The sequence below is a fragment of the Lemur catta genome, chromosome 10, assembly GCF_020740605.2.
Source record: "Lemur catta isolate mLemCat1 chromosome 10, mLemCat1.pri, whole genome shotgun sequence".
Taxonomy (NCBI): domain Eukaryota; kingdom Metazoa; phylum Chordata; class Mammalia; order Primates; family Lemuridae; genus Lemur; species Lemur catta.
Genome location: NC_059137.1, coordinates 2,564,419 through 2,580,998, shown reverse-complemented (window position 1 = coordinate 2,580,998; position 16,580 = coordinate 2,564,419). Strand labels below are relative to the sequence as shown.

The following is a 16,580-nucleotide window of genomic DNA, read 5'->3' as shown; positions in this document are numbered from 1 at the left end:
GTTCTGCAGCCTGGGCCGCGGCAGCATGTGGCGGTTGGAGAGCTGGGACTGAGGCCCCCGCGGGTTGCTGTGCCAGGCAGGAGGGGCGCCATGCAGTGGGGATTAGGGCGGCTGCACCCCGGCCCCGGCACAGAGGCAGCCGACCACCCCGGGCTGGGCAGGAAAACCACAGGTCTCGTGGGATCCCACCCTGCACTGATGCTCTGCCCGGGGTGGGGTCTGAGAGCTGCAGGGAAACCCGCAGAGCCTCCGGCCGCGCCTCTCGGAGCCCCTGGGATCCCCCCGCCTGCGGAAAGCTGTTATGAACTTACAGCATAGGACTGTGTCTGTGTGTTTGCACATAACACGCGTATGCTTGTGTGCCTGCAGACGTTTACCTCGGTCGTTGTCTGGTGCTCCAAAAGAAACAGATCCGCATGAGTGGGGGGTCAGCAGTTGCAACAGATGAGAGAACTTCTACCCTAGAAAGGAAGAAATAGAATGCAAAGGAAAAGAACAGGGAATATGACCAAATAAACAGGACAAAAAGAACAGGCAGATTTTGAAAAACAAACTAAATAGAAATTCTCAAAATGAAAGTTGTAGCTGTCGAAATGGAAAACTCAGTATGTGGATTAAACAGTGGTCTGGGCTGAGCTGAAGGGAGAATTAGTGCATTAGAAGATGGAACCGAGGACATCACTGAGAAACAGCACGGAGGGACGAGGACCTGGGAGATGTGAAACAGAAGTCCAGACGGGAAGGTCAGTGGGGGGAGACCCTACGGGACTAGCTAGACATTCGGGGTCTTCACGAAAGGCCGTGCAAGATGGGGCGAGGCCTCCTAAGAGGAGTCTGTTGTGCACATTTCCATTTTCTCCCTGGCCCTGTCTTGAGTTTTTACTGTGAGTGTCAAATTGACAATGCGTGTGGGAGTAGCGTCTCTGTTCTCAGCTGCGACATCTGTTGTGATAAGCAAAGGTGCTGAATCTTGCTGCAGAGGATCCCCTGACCTTGGCCTTCCCCCAGGGCCTGGGCTTCGAGTCAGAGGGTCACTGAGGCTTTTTACAATTTTCTACCGAACCTGAGACCTGGGGCTCTGTGTTTACATTGCCATGGTCTAAAGGTTTCTTAGGCAGGAGTTACAGCTGGACAGGTGGACAGTCGGGACCTGCTCCCGCCCTGACCCGGTCTGTGGCGTTACCTGTCTGACCCAGTTCCCCGGGGACGGGGGTGCCCTGTGTGGGCTGCACGTCTCAGCCACGTGGGGCCTAACGGTAAATGCAGATTCCTGGGTCCCGGAGGCTCTGGGTGGGGCCTGGGGCTGCCTCCTAGGGCTCCTCCGTGGGTGGTGGAAGCTGGTGGCTGCTGGCGTCTGGGGACCTGCGGTCAGAGCAGGAGGGCTGGGTGGGGGCGGGGCCCGGATTGTCTTCCAGGACCCAGACCCACCCGCCACCGTCCTCAGGGCTGTCCGGTCCCCTCCAAGCTCCTACCACCTGGGCAGCTGGTGTGTGCGAGGCCGGGGCAGATGTCGGTGAGCAGCACAGAGCCGCAGCGTCAGGGGTCAGCCACACCGGGGACCCCACAGGCTGGTCCTCTTGGGCACATCTTCCTCCTTGTCATGCCCCCAGCACACGCGTGTTCCCTCTGCCCGGGGTGAGCTCTGCCGGCTGGTGGTAACTGGGCCAGGGCTGGCGTCTGTCGGGGAGGGGGAGGGGGAGGGGGTGTGTCTTCATTCAATTGTTAACCGGCCCAGAGAGGAGATAATAAAAGTTGGGAAAATGTCACCCGCTGACATTTACTTTCTCAGAGGAGCCGGCTGGGGCTGTGGGCCGGGAGGCTTCTGATCATGGCTGAGAGCGCTGCCCCTGGGGACACCCAGCTCTCTGTCCTGGGTGTGGGGCCGGCCACAGCCAGAGGGGCCTGGGTGAGCGCCGTGGGCGTCCCTCCCCCACAGGCAGGTGGCTCCCCCTCCTAACCTTTCAGGACGGCAGTGGGGTCACGTGGGGCCACCTCCACCCCAGGTCTGACCCCACGGCCATCTCAGGGGTCCCGTGTCTGCTCCCAGCAGCCCCTGCCCTGGGCCACTGGAGCGGGGTCCCCCGTGGTGGGCCCCCAAGCTTCCCCTGCCCCACGTGGACGCCAGCCAGGAAGCACACAGCATAGCTGGCCACATCTAACCCCGTCTGCACTGCGAGCCCATGAGAGCCCTTCACGGACCACTGGTGACACCTCCGTCCTGGGCAGGGCCTTCGAGCTCCGGGCGAGGGCTGCCATGGCCACAGCAGCTGTAGGAGCGAGTCTGTGAACCGGGAGGCCCGTGTCCTGGCCACGGCTGGCTCACCTTGTCACCTTGCCAGCGCTGTGTCCTGAGTTCCTCCCGTCCAGCACAGGCCTTGGCACCGACTTCGGGTCTGCAGAGGGTGTCATCTCCTGTGTCACCGCTGGCCGAGTCCTGGTGCCCCCTTGGGACTGCTGAGAGAGCAGAGCCCACATCCACACCTGGGGAGGAGCACTGGCCAGACCATCAGCCTTGTCTGGGGCGGGGGAGGGGCTCGTGGGCCCTAGAGTTGCCAGACCCTTCAAGTTCTGACATTTCTAGCATCTGTCGCATAACAATAAGCAGTTACAGCAGTATTTCCGTAATTTTTGTTCCCCCTAAATGTTCCCCATTGATGCTGCGGGATGAATCCCGAGCAGCTTCCTGCCGCCTGGTGTGTTCCACTCTCCTTCTGGGTCGGCCCCCCCACCCCGTTTCCCATATTCCTGATGGAGCCTTGTGCCCCACCCCCGCCGCCTTGCTGCCTGACCTGAAGGTCCAGGGAGTAGCTGTGCTGGGGGGAGTAGCTGTGCTGGGGGGAGTAGCTGTGCTGGGGGGGGGGAGGGGAGTAGCTGTGCTGGGGGGAGTAGCTGTGCTGGGGGGAGTAGCTGTGCTGGGGGGAGTAGCTGTGCTGGGGCTTCGAGGCGGAGGAGGAGGCAGGTGCACCCTGCGAGTCTGGGGAGGGCTGGGGTGAGGGGCAGAGGAAGAAGGACTGGCCACACTCCTTGCGGAAGGTTTCAGAGCCGTCATTTTGAGGAGTCCTCCTGGGGAGACACCACAGCAGTCCTGTCTGCGTCTCCACCGGGAGCTCCTTGCTGTCCTTCCTGACCCCCCTGGGGGCCGGGCATCCGTTTAAATGTCCTACACAGGGGCTTGGAGGGGGCAAGCACTGCACTTGGATGTCTGCATCTGCCTGGTGCCCAGCTGCTGTGCAACTTTGGGCAAGTCACTTGACCTCTCTGGGCTTCCATTTCCCCGTCTCTGAAATGAGTTGGCATCTCATGTGAACGTGAGCTGTTATTAGTCGTATGGTGACTTCCAGAAGAGCAGTTTGGGACGAGCCCTTTGCCAGCGTGACCTCAGTTAAGACGCAGCAGACCCTCCCCTGGTGGGAGCGGACCCCAGGAGTCCGTAACGGCTGGCCCGGGAGGCAGCAGCCCGGCCACCTGAGCTGGGACCCGCCCCTCTCCGAGGCAGCACACTGGGAGTGTAACAAACCTCAGCAAACATGAGTGCTTCCAAATGACAAATTCTACACCACAAATACAAAATAGGTGTCCGGCCTTAGAAATTGTCGAACACCGTGTTTCTTACCAAGACGAGATGTGTGTGGTTAACAGTTCTCAGTGTTTACGAAACACTTTATTCCAGCTGCACGGTCACTTCCCTGTTTCTTGTGAAATTACAGGAGTGTCTTTCCTGTCTCCCCAGGTCATCTCTGCGGTGTCCAGACTGTCCCTGCACAGCATCGCGCAGAACAAAGGGATCAGGTGAGCTCTCCGGCCGCGCTTCGAAGGCCGGGTCGGTTACTCTCTGTCAACACCAGCCTGCGTTGTCGAGGCCACCGGAGTTTCACTGTGTGTTCACCATGGATTTCCAGCGTGTGGTCCAGGCGACTGTCGGTGGTGGCTGGAAGGGTGGGGGTGCCCCGGCTCACACCAGGGAAATCTTGCAAGTGTGTTACTGACGGCTGCAAAATCTCTTTCGATTGAAGTAGTAAGATCAGCAAATTAACCCTTTCACAGACCGTTGCCGACCTAAATTCCCCCTCCACACGCACACGCGGGCTCTGCCTGAATGAGGAGCGGGCGCTGCCTCTAGTAGGGGGCAGGGCCCAGGGCGCCTGCCCTGCTTGGGGGCTGCAGGGCACCTGGAGAAACCAGCCCCGAGGAGGTTCCCTGCGCGGTTTGATTTTGCTTATGTTGCCGAGTTCAGTCTCAGAGAACCCCCGAGCCCTGCGGTCTGACCTCCGGTCTCCGGCATGTGGAGGGGCAGGTGGGCAGTGGGGAAAGGGGATGGCAGCCCCACACGAGGATGGTCGCTACAGATTCTGACCCATGGATGAAGGTCAGGGAGACCAGGTTCCAGATTGGGTGGGGATGAGCCTGTGCCCTTCCCTGACGTGTCTGGAAGGCTCCTGGGGGACAGGGCCACCGGGTGTGGACAAGAGGCGTGGGGTGACACAGGGAGTCAGTGAAGTGGATGGGGCCACGTCTGGGCACAGTGGCATCGTGAGTGTGCTCTAGCTGTGGGCTGGGGCTTTCACCCGATGTCCCCCCCCTGGGGTGCCGTGCATGCTCGTAGGCTGGGGATCCCAGGGCGACGGTGCCAGCTTTGGGATAGCACAGGCTGCCCCTTGGTGAGGGCTGTTTGCTGAGGGTCAGAGTCACCGGCAGGTGTCAACGTTGGAGACCCCACTGGGAACTCTGGTGCTGGTGGTCTCTAAGAGGACACAGAAATACCTTTGAATTGAGGTTTTGGGGTTTTTTATAAACGTGAGACATAGGATAGACTGTTTTAGAATGAAGTATTAAGCACGTGCCATAGAATATGTCTAACACATTTAGGGCATAGAGGAGAGGTCAGAGAGGTGAGTACTGTCTAGAACACAGCCAAGCCGCGGAGGCCCTGGCAGCCCTGCCCCGCTGCGTGGGCTGCTTCCAGCTGTTCTGGGCTCTGCAGCAGGCTCCGCTTAGAAAGGTCTAACCGAAAAAGGGTGTGTCATTTCCGGATCCAAAGACAGTGCGATCGTACGTTCTTCTTCCCACCGGCCGTGACCACACTGTGTGCCCTGTGGTCACACTTCCTCGCCTGTTTGTGACGTTTTCAGCCAGGAATGAAATTCGTGCAACAAAAATGAGTCGTTTTATTTGCTCTTGCACAAAATACTAGACTTTGATCTCTTCTCCAAATCCACTGAACATTCTTCCCAAACCGGAGAGGCCTGGTGAGCAGAGCCGGGGTCGGATGAGTCACCCGGCCTGGCTGGGTGCTGGCGTGGCCGTGCCAGGGAGCGTCCATGGCTGTGTCCCTTCCCTGCAGCCTGAACACGGCCCCCGGTCCCAGCTGTGTTCCGGGCCCTCCCAAGGCTGGTGCCCCATCCGCAGGCTCCAAGGGCCTGTTTCCCGGGGGCTGACAGTGGTGATGGGACCCCTTAGAGGGTGGTGAGGATCGTGGAGGGGGCTGGACCTGCATCTGTCCCGGGTGAATGTCCTGCTATGAATAGTATGGAGGCCCCTCGAGCCTGGGGTGGCACCCTCCCTCCTGGCCACTGGCGTTCCCCCATGTCCCCTGGCCCTTCTACCCTGTGGCCCGAGTGGGCACTGCAGGGGCTCTGGGAGCTGCTCCTCTCGGGACAGGCAGGAGTGGCAGTCGGCATCCTGCTGGGCCCCGAGGCTGGCCGGTGTGAGTGGACACCTTCCCTCTCTGGGCTGGGAACTGCCCAGGCGGTGTGTGGGCATAGCGGCCCCCTGGCGGGGAATGGAGACCCCAGCTCCACGGGAGGCGTCAGGAGGCTGGGCTGCGGCGTTGGTGAGACCCAGGTCTGAACCCGTGTCCTGGGTAGCGAGGGCCTGTGCCGGAGTCGTCCTTCTGAAGGCCCATCGTGCTCCGGCACGACGGGGATGGCACAGGCTCCTCGGGATTTACTGAGATGAGGCGTTGTACGTCCCTCGGCCCGGTGCTCGGCCCAGAGAAGGGCTCACCGAATAGTTCTAATGACGGTAAAAGGTGTGTTTTGAGCCCTGCGATTCACCGGGACTCACGGATGCAGAACAGGCGTTCTGCTGGCGGCTGCAGCTTGTTACAGCCAGAGGACACAGTTAGAGTCAGCAGCTGACAGAAGCACCTGGGTGGGCCCCAATCGTTCCCCCGTAGAGTCTCCTGGAGACCCCTTAACTGAGCTGAGCTAGTGGTGTGTGACGGGCACGGAGCACTGCCAGCCGGGGAGCCCCCCCAGCCTGGCGTGCGAGGGCTTCACTGGTGGCCAGTTGCATCGGCGAGGGGCGCCCGCTCCCCGACCGTGGTGGCTCAGTGTCCGGCCCCTCCGAGGTCACAGTTTCCACGTGCCCCCAGCCCGTGATCAGCACAGCCCCGTGTGGCCAAGGTGTCAGGTGTACAAAGACCCTGTCATCAGAGTGTCTCACCAGGCAGGACACACCAAGGGCTAGGCTGGCGGTGGCCTGCAGCTGGGAGAGCCAGTCCTTTCTGTGGAACGCGCAGTGGCTGAGCACCCCACGTCTGCCCCACTGCCCCTCCCTGCACGCAGGACAGGACGGGAAGTGAGAGACCAGGGGGGAGGTGGGGCCTCCCGGGCGTGGAGCAGGGTGTGGCCTTGGCCTCTCTCTGCCCGGTCCTCGGCCTCGGCTTCTCCCTGCCCCGTCCTCACCCCGAGGCCCCCCGTCTTCCTCCTCCCCTCTGCCCCTCGTCTGAGCCCCGCCCAGAGCTGCTCCCGTCTCCTCTCTTCCCTCCGTAGCTGCTGGTGGCCGAAGGCTCCGTCATCATGCGCTCGCCTGTGAGCTCTGGGGACAGGTGACCTTCCCAGGCTCTTGTTTGGCCCACGGGTCTGAATGACCCCCTGCCCTCCACGTCGGCTGAGATTTTCACGGGGAGCTGAGCATTCTGGGGTGAACACCAGCACTTCACAAGATCACATTTCATAGTGTTATTCATTAGCAAAAGGTCTTAGTTTAGCCAAAACCTTTCTTTTTTGAAAACCCACAAACCAAGCCTGCAGTCCTGAGGAATCCCCCTGCCTTTCATGAACGTGCTGCTTTACAAAATCATTTTTACCACCTTGCACTTCGCATAATGAGCTGATTTTCCATAAAAGCCCTAATTGTGCTGCTCGGAGGCTGATGAATAGGAGACTTAATCCAAGAGCCCACCCTGGTGCCGGCAGTATGGGGGGGTTGTGGGGCAGGGAGGGCTCCATGGCAGGGCACCAGGGAGGTATGTGCGGAGCTGGGTCCCTGCTGGGGCCAGAGCTTGCCCTCTGGGCCAGGGGTGTCCTGACTCAGGGTCCTCACGGCTCTGCACGGCTGGAAGGGAGGAGGCAGTAGAGGGTAGGACTCTCTTTGTGACTGAAGATCAGGGCCACAAAGGACACCTCCATTAGCTGAGTGACCTGAGGCAGGGATGCTCTCGGAGCCTCTGTCTCTTTTTCTGTGGGCTGGGAGCATTGCCTGCCTCGTGAGGGTGCCGGGAGTGTGCAGCTCAGCACTTTGGACATGTCAGTGCCACCCCAGACCTTGTGAGTGTGACAGGAAAAGGGTTTTGATAGATGCGAATTTGAAGATGCAAATAAGTTTGTAATTATAAGAGGACAGGAGGGGCTGAGTCAGAAGGAGGAGACATCGCGATAGAGGCTGAGGTGGGCATGCAGCGGCTTCAGGCGCTGGCAAAGGCAGCGGCTGGACTCTCCCCAGAGCCTCCAAAAAGGGACCAGCCCTGTTACCACCATGACGTCAGCGCTGAGACCCGCTGGGACTTCTGACTGCGGACACGGGGTGCTGTGTTGTTTGAAACCACGAAGTCTGTGGCGACTTGTTCTGGCCACAAGGCAGGGGTGGCGTCTGCAGGGCCTCAGTGGCCGAGGGGCCGTGGGGAACTCGGCTCTGGCTCCGCGCTGGGCTGGTGCTCCCGGGACGAGGGACAGCTTCCGCCTTCGATTCTCCTGTCCCTGCCCAGCCCTGTCCGCTCTCTGCCGGTGTTAGTTAGGTAAATTCACACACATAAATTTAACCCTGTTAAAATGCACAGTTCAGTGGCATTTGGGACATTGGCAGTAACATGAAGCCGTCACCTCTTGGTTTCAGGACGTTTTCATACCCTGAAAGGAGCCCCGTGGGAAACCCCTCCCCAGCCCCGCAGCCCCAGTCCGATTTCTGTCTCTGACCCGCGTGCTCCGGGCATCTCCTGTCCGTGGAGTCACACGTGTGCCCTGTGCCTGGCGGCTTTCCTCAAGTGATGCCGGCAAGGCTCACCGCGCTGGCGTGCATCAGAGCGCCATTCCTTCCTGAGCCTCCGTAATTCCCGCTGTGTCACTGCGGACAGTTTGCTCATCCGTGTCACTGGGCAGACTTGGGGTTGTTTCCACCTTTTGGCGACTGACCAGTGCTGCTGAGCCGGGCAGGGGTCGGGGTCAGGCCGAGGTTGGGGTGAGAGAAACTGGACGTCTCCCAGCACTCGGGAGATGAGAATATCAGACACACCCACATCAAATCCAAGTACAGCAAAACATTAGAACTAAAATTCCATCGGTGGCTTTAGAGAACACATTCTTCCGTCTCCCCTGTGTGGGGAGCTGGTGACAGGTCCCCCCAGAGCTCCCAGGCACTGGACTTCCCAAGTGTGGCTCGAGTCGGTAGAGGCCGGGCACCCTCATGGGACACAGAGCACAAGGACACGTGGCCTGAGGGGACGCTGGCCTCACTGCCTCGTGTTTTCTCCCTCCAGCCCCAGCAAGGCGTGGCCGTGGCTCCTCCCGTGGCTGGAGGTCGCAGGAGCCCAGCTTTGCCTTCCTGAGTCACCTGAAAGGTGTCAAATACCTTCCTAGGGAGACACCTCAACCGGAGGGGCTGTGGGTGGGTTTGGGGGGACGTGCGACCCCCCATGCCCTTGGCAGTTTCTGGGGAGGTGCCCCCCACCCCGATTCCCAAGGGGCCCCGGCGAGGTGCAGGGTCAGTACGCCCACGTCTTGTCCCTAGAAGCCCCGGCCTTCAAACGCAGGAGTAACACTCCTGTGGCTCCTGGAGTCTTCTCTCTTGGGCACGACATCCCCAGCTCTCTCCTCTGTCCCCATCTGGTGCTGGCTGGTTAATTCCAGGTAATTGGACTGGCCACGAGAGAGGAGATTTGCATGGCAAGTGGCAATTTTACATGTTTAGCAGCTCTTCCTGCCAGCAAGACGGTTTTAATCGTCCCACCTGGTGATATCAAACGTCCTGGCCACCTGTCCTCGGTCCATCTGCTCAGGGGGACAGCGGCCCTGTGAATCCCCAGGCCAGCCTAATTGGAGAGCCCTTTCTTCCTTTCCTTTCATTGCGGTAACGATGCAGCATCGTTTGCGTAACGGTGAGGGGAGCGGCTGGGAGACACTAAGCCCCTTCCCGGGGAGGGGTTGGAAGAGGCCACCTTTGGATTGCTGTGGACAGGCTGGGGTCCGGTCCCCTCCCGCCTGGGTGTGTGGCCAGTCTCTCACGGGTGGGCTCGTGCACAGCCGTCACCGAGTCACCAGCTGGCCTGCGCCATCAGCCGGTGTCCACTCCACAGCGCACAACCCACCGCAGGCCAGGTGGCAGCTCAGTGAGTGACGGCGTCCGGCAGGGCCAACCTCAGCCCGGCTCGGTCCCCGCCTCAAGCTCAGGGCCGCTCCTGTTCCGTCTCCTCCCCTGCTGGGGTCGGTGGCTGCTGGAAGCTGGGTTTCTGCTATTTGGAGAATTCTGTTCTCGGGCCCTCCCTTCCCTGAGCACCCAGGGCGGATGTGGGGGTGCCCCACACGTCGCTCCAGCTTGGAAATCGGGGGGCAGGGAAGGTTTGGCTGGAACTGTTGTCCAGGAGGCCAGTGTGGGGCACAGCCTGTTCTGGCTGCGGCCGGCCCTGAGGCTCCGCGGTGGGCCTCGCCCAGCCCCTCCCCGTCCTGGCCGCCTTCGGGCCCAGGGCTGGCGCCATCCAGCAGAGCCAAGGCCCAGTTCTCTGCTCCAAAGCGACCGAGCCCGCCTTCCTGGTGGGGGAGAGCCAGGGCCACCCTCACACTTGCCGGGAGCCCCTGCCAAGCGGCCGGTGCCTGAGCACGGGGCAGGCAGCTCGCACCCTCTCGCCGTCCCGGCCTGTCAGCCGTCTGTGGACCTGTTGTGCCCTGGGTGCCAGGGGAGACCAGTCACAGGGAGGTGGCAGAGAGCCCGGGTGGGGCCGGAGCCGCTCCGACACGGTGGTCGATGTGCTTCACCAGGCTGTCCCTGGCAGCCAGGGAGGCCTGGGCAGCTGCCTGGGTGGGACTGTGCTTGGTGTCCTTGTGGATGGAGGGGCCAGGCTGTGGGCACCTCCCTCCCCCAGGCACAGGGGGCGGCAGCTGACCACTCTTCCCTACCTGTGAGGTTGCAGTGTCTTCCCCTCCCCCCTCGCTGGGGTTCTGGAAACAAGGGCACAAACAGCCTTGCTGGGATTTGAGGGTCACTTGGGATTTCTCCTCCGGGGACTCCGGTCTGTGTGCCTCTCCCCCAGTGGCCTCAGAGCTGGCTGCAGCCACCTCTGCTGGACCTGCCTTGGTGGCCGTCAAGGGTCACTGCCCCCATCTTCCAAGCCCCCACTAGCTTTGGTTTAAGGTCCTGTCGGCCACCACGCTCCGGCCCCCATCAGCCTCCTGTCCCACCTGGCACTTGCGTCTCCATGCACCTCCACCCCAGCTGCACCAAGCCCTCGCGTCCTCTCTGCCCGGCCGCCCCTCAGCCCCTAAATCATGACTGTGCCCGCCATCCGCCATCACCTTCCCTTGCAGGTGGTGGTTTTGTCCCCATCTTACAGATGAGGTAGCTGAGGCCGGGGGCTTTGGTCGCTTGGCGAGCTCACAGGCAAGGAAGCTGCATGGCCAGGGTTCCTCCCAGCCTGCCTGACACGAGGCTGGGACTCTGAACTCGGAGTTAGACTCTGCTCTGCAGGCCAGCTCCCCTTCCACCTCCTGCGGGAAGCCCTCCCCGCTTTCCCCAGGCCAAGGCTGCCTTTGTGCCCAAGTCGTCCCCGTGCTCCCTGCGTCCTCGGCCCAGGCTCCGTGTCAGTGAGGTCATGCTCGTCTCTGATGCGGGCGTACCCGAGCCGGAGTGGCCGTGGGTGGGGAGCCACAGCCTGCGCTCCCTGTCTGGACTGGATGGGGGGGCTCGGAGGAGGGAAACGCGACCTGCTGGCCTGTTTTGACCCCTGGGCTGTTTCACAGGAGGCTGTTTTCAGTAAGCGAGACCTGGTGCCTCAAGGCCTCCGCGCCAATTAGAAGGCAGTGCCCCCGGTGATGCTCAATAATTCAGCAGGCCTGTGGGGGCCTCCAGGCTGCGGTTCTTGATGTGCCTTTAACGTTTGCCTGGGCTTGGGGTCCATGGCCTTGCCTCCCACGCCAGCCTCCTCCTCCCCGGCCCCTCACCCCTGGGTGAGATGCAGCTGAGCCTGGTCGTGTCCCGCTGCTAGGCCCTGCGCAGCCCAATTCTGAGGTTGGTCACAGAACAGGAAACTGAGGCACAGCCAGGGCCCCGCAGGCAGCATCAGCACTGGGAGCTGAAGCCCTGTGGTCTCCCATGCATAGGCGAGGGTGGCCAACTTATTCTGCACTCAGCACTGAGGGTCCAGCATTCTGAGACATCCCCCAGTCCCAGGCTACCCTGGGCAGCTGGTCACTCCATGCAGCACACGTCCTGGGGCTGGCACACCCAGGCCTCTGAGGCCGAGGGCGCTTCCTTGGGCCCTGAGCTGGCCTCGCCCTCTGGGACGTAGACGCAGTCCTTGGCGGTCGTGCTTGGGCCTGCTCCCCTATGGGCAGATCCCACCTCCTTGTCCCTGCGGCCCAGTAAAGAATGCAGGAGTTCCGGCTGTCTCAGGCCCTGGATCACCTTCATCTGACGGGACACGCCGACACGGTGTGTGCTGCCCACACCCTGCACGCCGACGGTGCCTGCCGCCAGGGTGCGTGCTGCCAGGGTGCGTGCTGCCAGGCTGCGTACCGACAGGGTGCATGCTGCCAGGGTGTGTGCCACCAGGCTGCGTGTCACCAGGCTGCGTGCCGCCAGGCTGCGTACCGACAGGGTGCATGCTGCCAGGGTGTGTGCCACCAGGCTGCGTGCCAACAGGGTGTGTACCACCAGGCTGCGTGCCACCAGGCTGCGTACCGACAGGGTGCGTGCCGCCAGGGTGCGGCCACCTGGCCCTCCCCTTAGAGCCCAGACGCCCGACCCTGCCTTGGAAGGAGGGCGGCTGTGTGTAGGGCCCTCTCTTTGGCTACTTCGGTCTTTGTCTTAAAAACCGAATGTGGTTGCCGGCTCTGTGGGGCCTTCCCACCCAGCAAGCCCAGGCCGCCCTCCATCCACTGAGGTCCTGCGGGTCCAGCCAGGGTGGGCCTGGGCTCGAGGGCCCCTGGGGCGTCTGGTGGGCGCCTCCTTCCAGGTCACGGGGCCTGTCCCTGTACCCCTGCAGGCACGGTCACACACGGGGGCCCTGTGCAGAGGCCGTGCCTGGCTTGCCTGACTCAGAGCTGCATCCGAGCTGCTTCTTCTCCCCGTACCAGTGTAGACGCGGCCGAAGGCCAGCTCCGAGCAGGTGCTCAGTGAACACCTGAGGGAGGAAGGAGAATGGGGACATTCGGATGTTGGAATTGCGCTTCCTCGGTTCTTTCTTCGGGGTTTGGGTCCAGGCACCCCTATCAGGTGTCCTGATGTCAGGTCTTCCTCCTCTGGCCCTGTGCTGGGCTGTGACTGTGCCGCCCAGAGCTGGGCTCACCGGGGACAGGTACTGGGGAGAAGGAAGCTGGGGGGCACACAGACCACTCAGGGGGGCGCTGCTGCCGGGTGCGGCTGGCCTGGAATTGCTCTGCACTTGGCACTCGGTGCTTCTCTGCTTTCTGTGCAGACGTCCGCAGTCCCCTCGCGGTGCGGGGGAGGCGGCTTCCCAGAAGCTGCACGAGGAGCTGCATGCTCAGGAAGGTTCTGCAGAATGAGGGGCTCTGGGGTGACCGCGGGGTGGTCTGTGCTGCGCAGTTCGGCCTTCCCTGCTTCTGTCCCCTCCTGACAAGCCGGTGGGCCCTACGGCACGGCGTCTGGATGTCCTGTTGAGCTGGGGAAGGGGTGGAACATCAGCCGGTGCCTGAAGACACGATGTCGCCAGGTGACCAGAGCCCCAGCGGCCTCGCCTGCTCCTGGGCCTTACGTCACAGCTGGGACGTGGCCCCAGAAGCTGCTGAGACGCTCTGTGCGAGGTGTCTCCCCACTGTGAGGTCAAAGTCAGTCTATAAATTCGCCCTGCGGGGGTGACTCGAATCCTGTGTGGTTCTCGCGAGCTCTCCCTGGGAATATGTCCTCGTAGCTAATTTGGGGCTGCCACGGGCTACCATTTCAGGAGGAAGCGGTTGGAGACTATCTGACGTCCACCCACCTGTCCACCCATCCGTACACCTGCAATCCAGCTACCGCCCACCCACCCACTGGTTCTCCATCCATCCCCTCAGCCATCTGTCAACCCCCAAATCCAGCCACTCTCCCACCCACCTGCCCTCTCAGACACCCGTCCCTCCACGCACCCACGATCCAACCCCTGGCACCCACCTTCTGTCCGCCCACCTGCCTGTGCGCTCCTAGTGCCAGGTGCTGTGCCAGGCAGAGGCGGACCCAGGCTGGGACGGTGGTGAGTACTCCCACCCGTGGGGGGCTTGAACTGCACCTTGAACGATGCCAGGGCCCGGGGAGTGGGGGAGGGCAGAGCAGGTGCAGGGGCTGTGGACGGGGCAGAAAGAGAGGAGACGGGGGCCTGGCGAGCCCACCCGCCACACTCCTGCTCCATCTTGGAGCAGCCCCAGCAGCCAGGCTCTGAGGCCCCCGGGTCCCCGCAGGCGCCCCCTCCCCTGCGCTCCCCTCGTGGCATAAATTGATTGGATTTGCAGCTCAGTTCCCAGGGGATTTGTGGCCCCGAATAGGGCTGTTGGAGTAAGAGTGGAGAAGATTTCACGGGTAGCAGCATGATTCTCCTGCTTTAACGTTCCTGCTCCGTCCCTGCTGGGGCGGCGGGTGGAGGGGGTGTCGGGCTGGGCCAGACCCGGGAAGGGAAACCCAGGAGCATCCTACCTGCAGGTCAGGTCTTTAAGAAAAGAGACAGGACGTTTGAAAATTACTGTCGTGTCTTGTGTTAGTGGCACCAAGCTCCTGTTAGGAAACAAGACACTGAAGTAGTTTGGGCATGGGGCTCCTGGGCTCTTGGCGAGCCGTCGGGCAGTTTCCTGGGCTGTAGAGGTGGGCACTGGAAATGACACAGGCTTGGACACAGGCTGCTGCCAGGAAGCCACGGGGGTCGTGGACCAGTGATCTGCTGGCTCTGTCTGGGGACCTCAGACCTAAGGCCCAGGGTCCCTGCAGGCCTGTGACAGAGCCAGGCGGGACCCAGGCCTCCAGCTCCAGCTCAGGGCCCCCCCACCCCCCGTCCCCACAGAGCAGAGCCCCCAGCCTCCCTGGCAGAGGCTGCCGGGCAGCGGGCTTCCTCCCCCGCCGACCCACCAGGCTGAGCAAACGTCAGCCCCACCCCAGGCAAGGAAGAAACCCCAGCTGGGGTCTCCTGCCAGACCCTCAGTGACAGGTTTCCCTCCAGAGCACACGGCCCCGGCTGCAGGGAGTGTTTGGTTCAATCACAAGGGGCCTTTCCCTCCTCCGGAGGTGGGTCGCTCTGGCTCCCGGCTTCTCACCAGATGGTGCCCGCTCCCACCTTTGCCACCTGCCTCCCCCAGGCTGGCCCGCGGCATCTCGGGCTCCGAGTGGCTGGCGAGTGGCCTGTGCATGGCCCGTGCAGGGAGGCCTGTCCGCTTGGGGCCGTGCCCATCTGGGCAGAGGACAGTGCGGGGCGATGCCTCGGTGGGGTGGGGACTGCTCCCTTGTACCCTTCCAGGTTCTTTGCCAGTTTACAAGTTGAACTGACATAAGACAGATGAGCAGGAGAGAAACAATTTTAATTATGCACATCTGCATGGGAGCGCCACAGAAATGAGACTCACGGAAGGGGCCAGGTGGAAGTTTATATGTTATATATGTGTGTGTGTGTGTGTGTGTGTGTGTGTGTGTGTGTGTATTCATGGACCATCCTGAGCTGCAGGAAGGCCGGGGGGCATCGGCGTGGGGGAGGTGGAGACCCACTGGGAGGGGGTGGGGAGAGCACCACTGTGCTCCTCTGGGGCGTCCCCCCGGGACTCCTGCTCCCTGGACTCCCTTCCTAGGGGAGGGGGCAGGTCCTTGCTGGGGGCCCCTGCCTCGGCGTCCCAGAAGCCTCCCTTCCCTCCGGAACCCCCTCTGCCACCTCCCCTGTGGTGACTGGAGCTGGCAGCTTCCCCCTGCCCACACCGCGAACTGCCCAGGGAGCCCCTCATCCTTGCTTCCAGAGTCCCCCGAAGTGTGAATGAAGTGGAAGGTGAAGGCAGAGCTGTCAGCGGGGGGGGACGCTTTCTGCATCCCCTGGGCCCGGAGCCAGAGCAGCGTCCCTGCCTGGGGCGAGCTGGCGGGGTCCCCCCTCTCAGGCACCTGTTTCCTTCAAGAGAGCAGATGACAGCCTGTCTGCTCCTGGCAGGGCTTTGTGGCAGGTCCCAGGCGGGGCCCCACCGGGGTGGCAGTGCCGTGGGACCCGCTGACGTCCCTTTCTCTCTCTCTCCCACAGGCCGTTTCCCTCGGAGGAGACCACAGAGAATGACGATGACGTCTACCGCAGCCTGGAGGAGCTGGCCGAGTAAGAGGCCGGGGGAGGTGGGGGGAGGCAGAGGGAGGAAGGAGGGAAGAAGTTTCTTACGGTGTCCAGGAGTCGGGAGAAAACTTGGTGGCCACATTGGCGCTGGGGGAGGGGTCGCTCAGGTGTGGGGGGCGGGGGGGCAGAGCCCCCAGCCTGGCCGCGGAGGCTGCGTGGGCGAGGGCTGGAGCTGGCGTTTCTAGAAGCAGAGGCCCCAGAGCACAGGCTGAGAGCAGAGGGGTCTGGGGGGTCCATTTGTGTCGGGGCCCCAGGTGGGCCCTGCTGCGTCTCCTTCCTTCCCCGCGCTGAGGGGACGCACGCTGCCCGGGCGTGGCCTGCGGGGCCAGTTGTGGCCACGGTGGGGTCGCGTGGGGGGCTGGCGGAGGGGCATGGGGAGGGGCCAGCCTGAGCAGCTAGGCTGCCACTGCTCTCCTGGGCGTCCGGCTGCGGGGCGGGTGCCCGTTTGAGGCACGTTTCCTTGTCCTGGATGAGGTGCGTGTTCCTACTGGGATGACTCTTGCTGTATTTCTTTCCCTTCATCTTAGAGCACAGGCTGAGGATGAGAATAGCAATAAGGATACGCATAAGGGCATGTATTGAGCGCCTGCTGTGTTTGAGCCACCTGCCTTGTCACTCACGCTCACACCCCGGTTGCCTATAGGGGATGGGGCCCAGGAAAACGCTTCCGCAAGACCCCTGTCTATATAAACAATTTAAGTCGTCCAGAAATCAGCGTGTCAGCGCCATGCTGGTGGCCTGTCTCCGGCAATTCTGTGAAAGAAAGTTCTTGCCCATTTTCCTGAACCTGGGCCGGCCGTGGGGCCCTGGGCCC

General features: G+C 62.2%; 1 protein-coding gene across 1 annotated transcript in view; it reads left to right on the top strand.

Annotated features, from left to right (window-relative positions):
* The window catches only part of VAV2 (vav guanine nucleotide exchange factor 2), a 147,030-nt gene that overhangs the window by 74,192 nt on the left and 56,258 nt on the right, over positions 1 to 16,580 (top strand). Inside the window, exons 3-4 of the mRNA XM_045562303.1 lie at positions 3,731 to 3,789; positions 15,683 to 15,751. Of these exons, the coding sequence (XP_045418259.1) occupies positions 3,731 to 3,789; positions 15,683 to 15,751 (128 nt within the window). The remainder of the gene's footprint in view (positions 1 to 3,730; positions 3,790 to 15,682; positions 15,752 to 16,580) is intronic.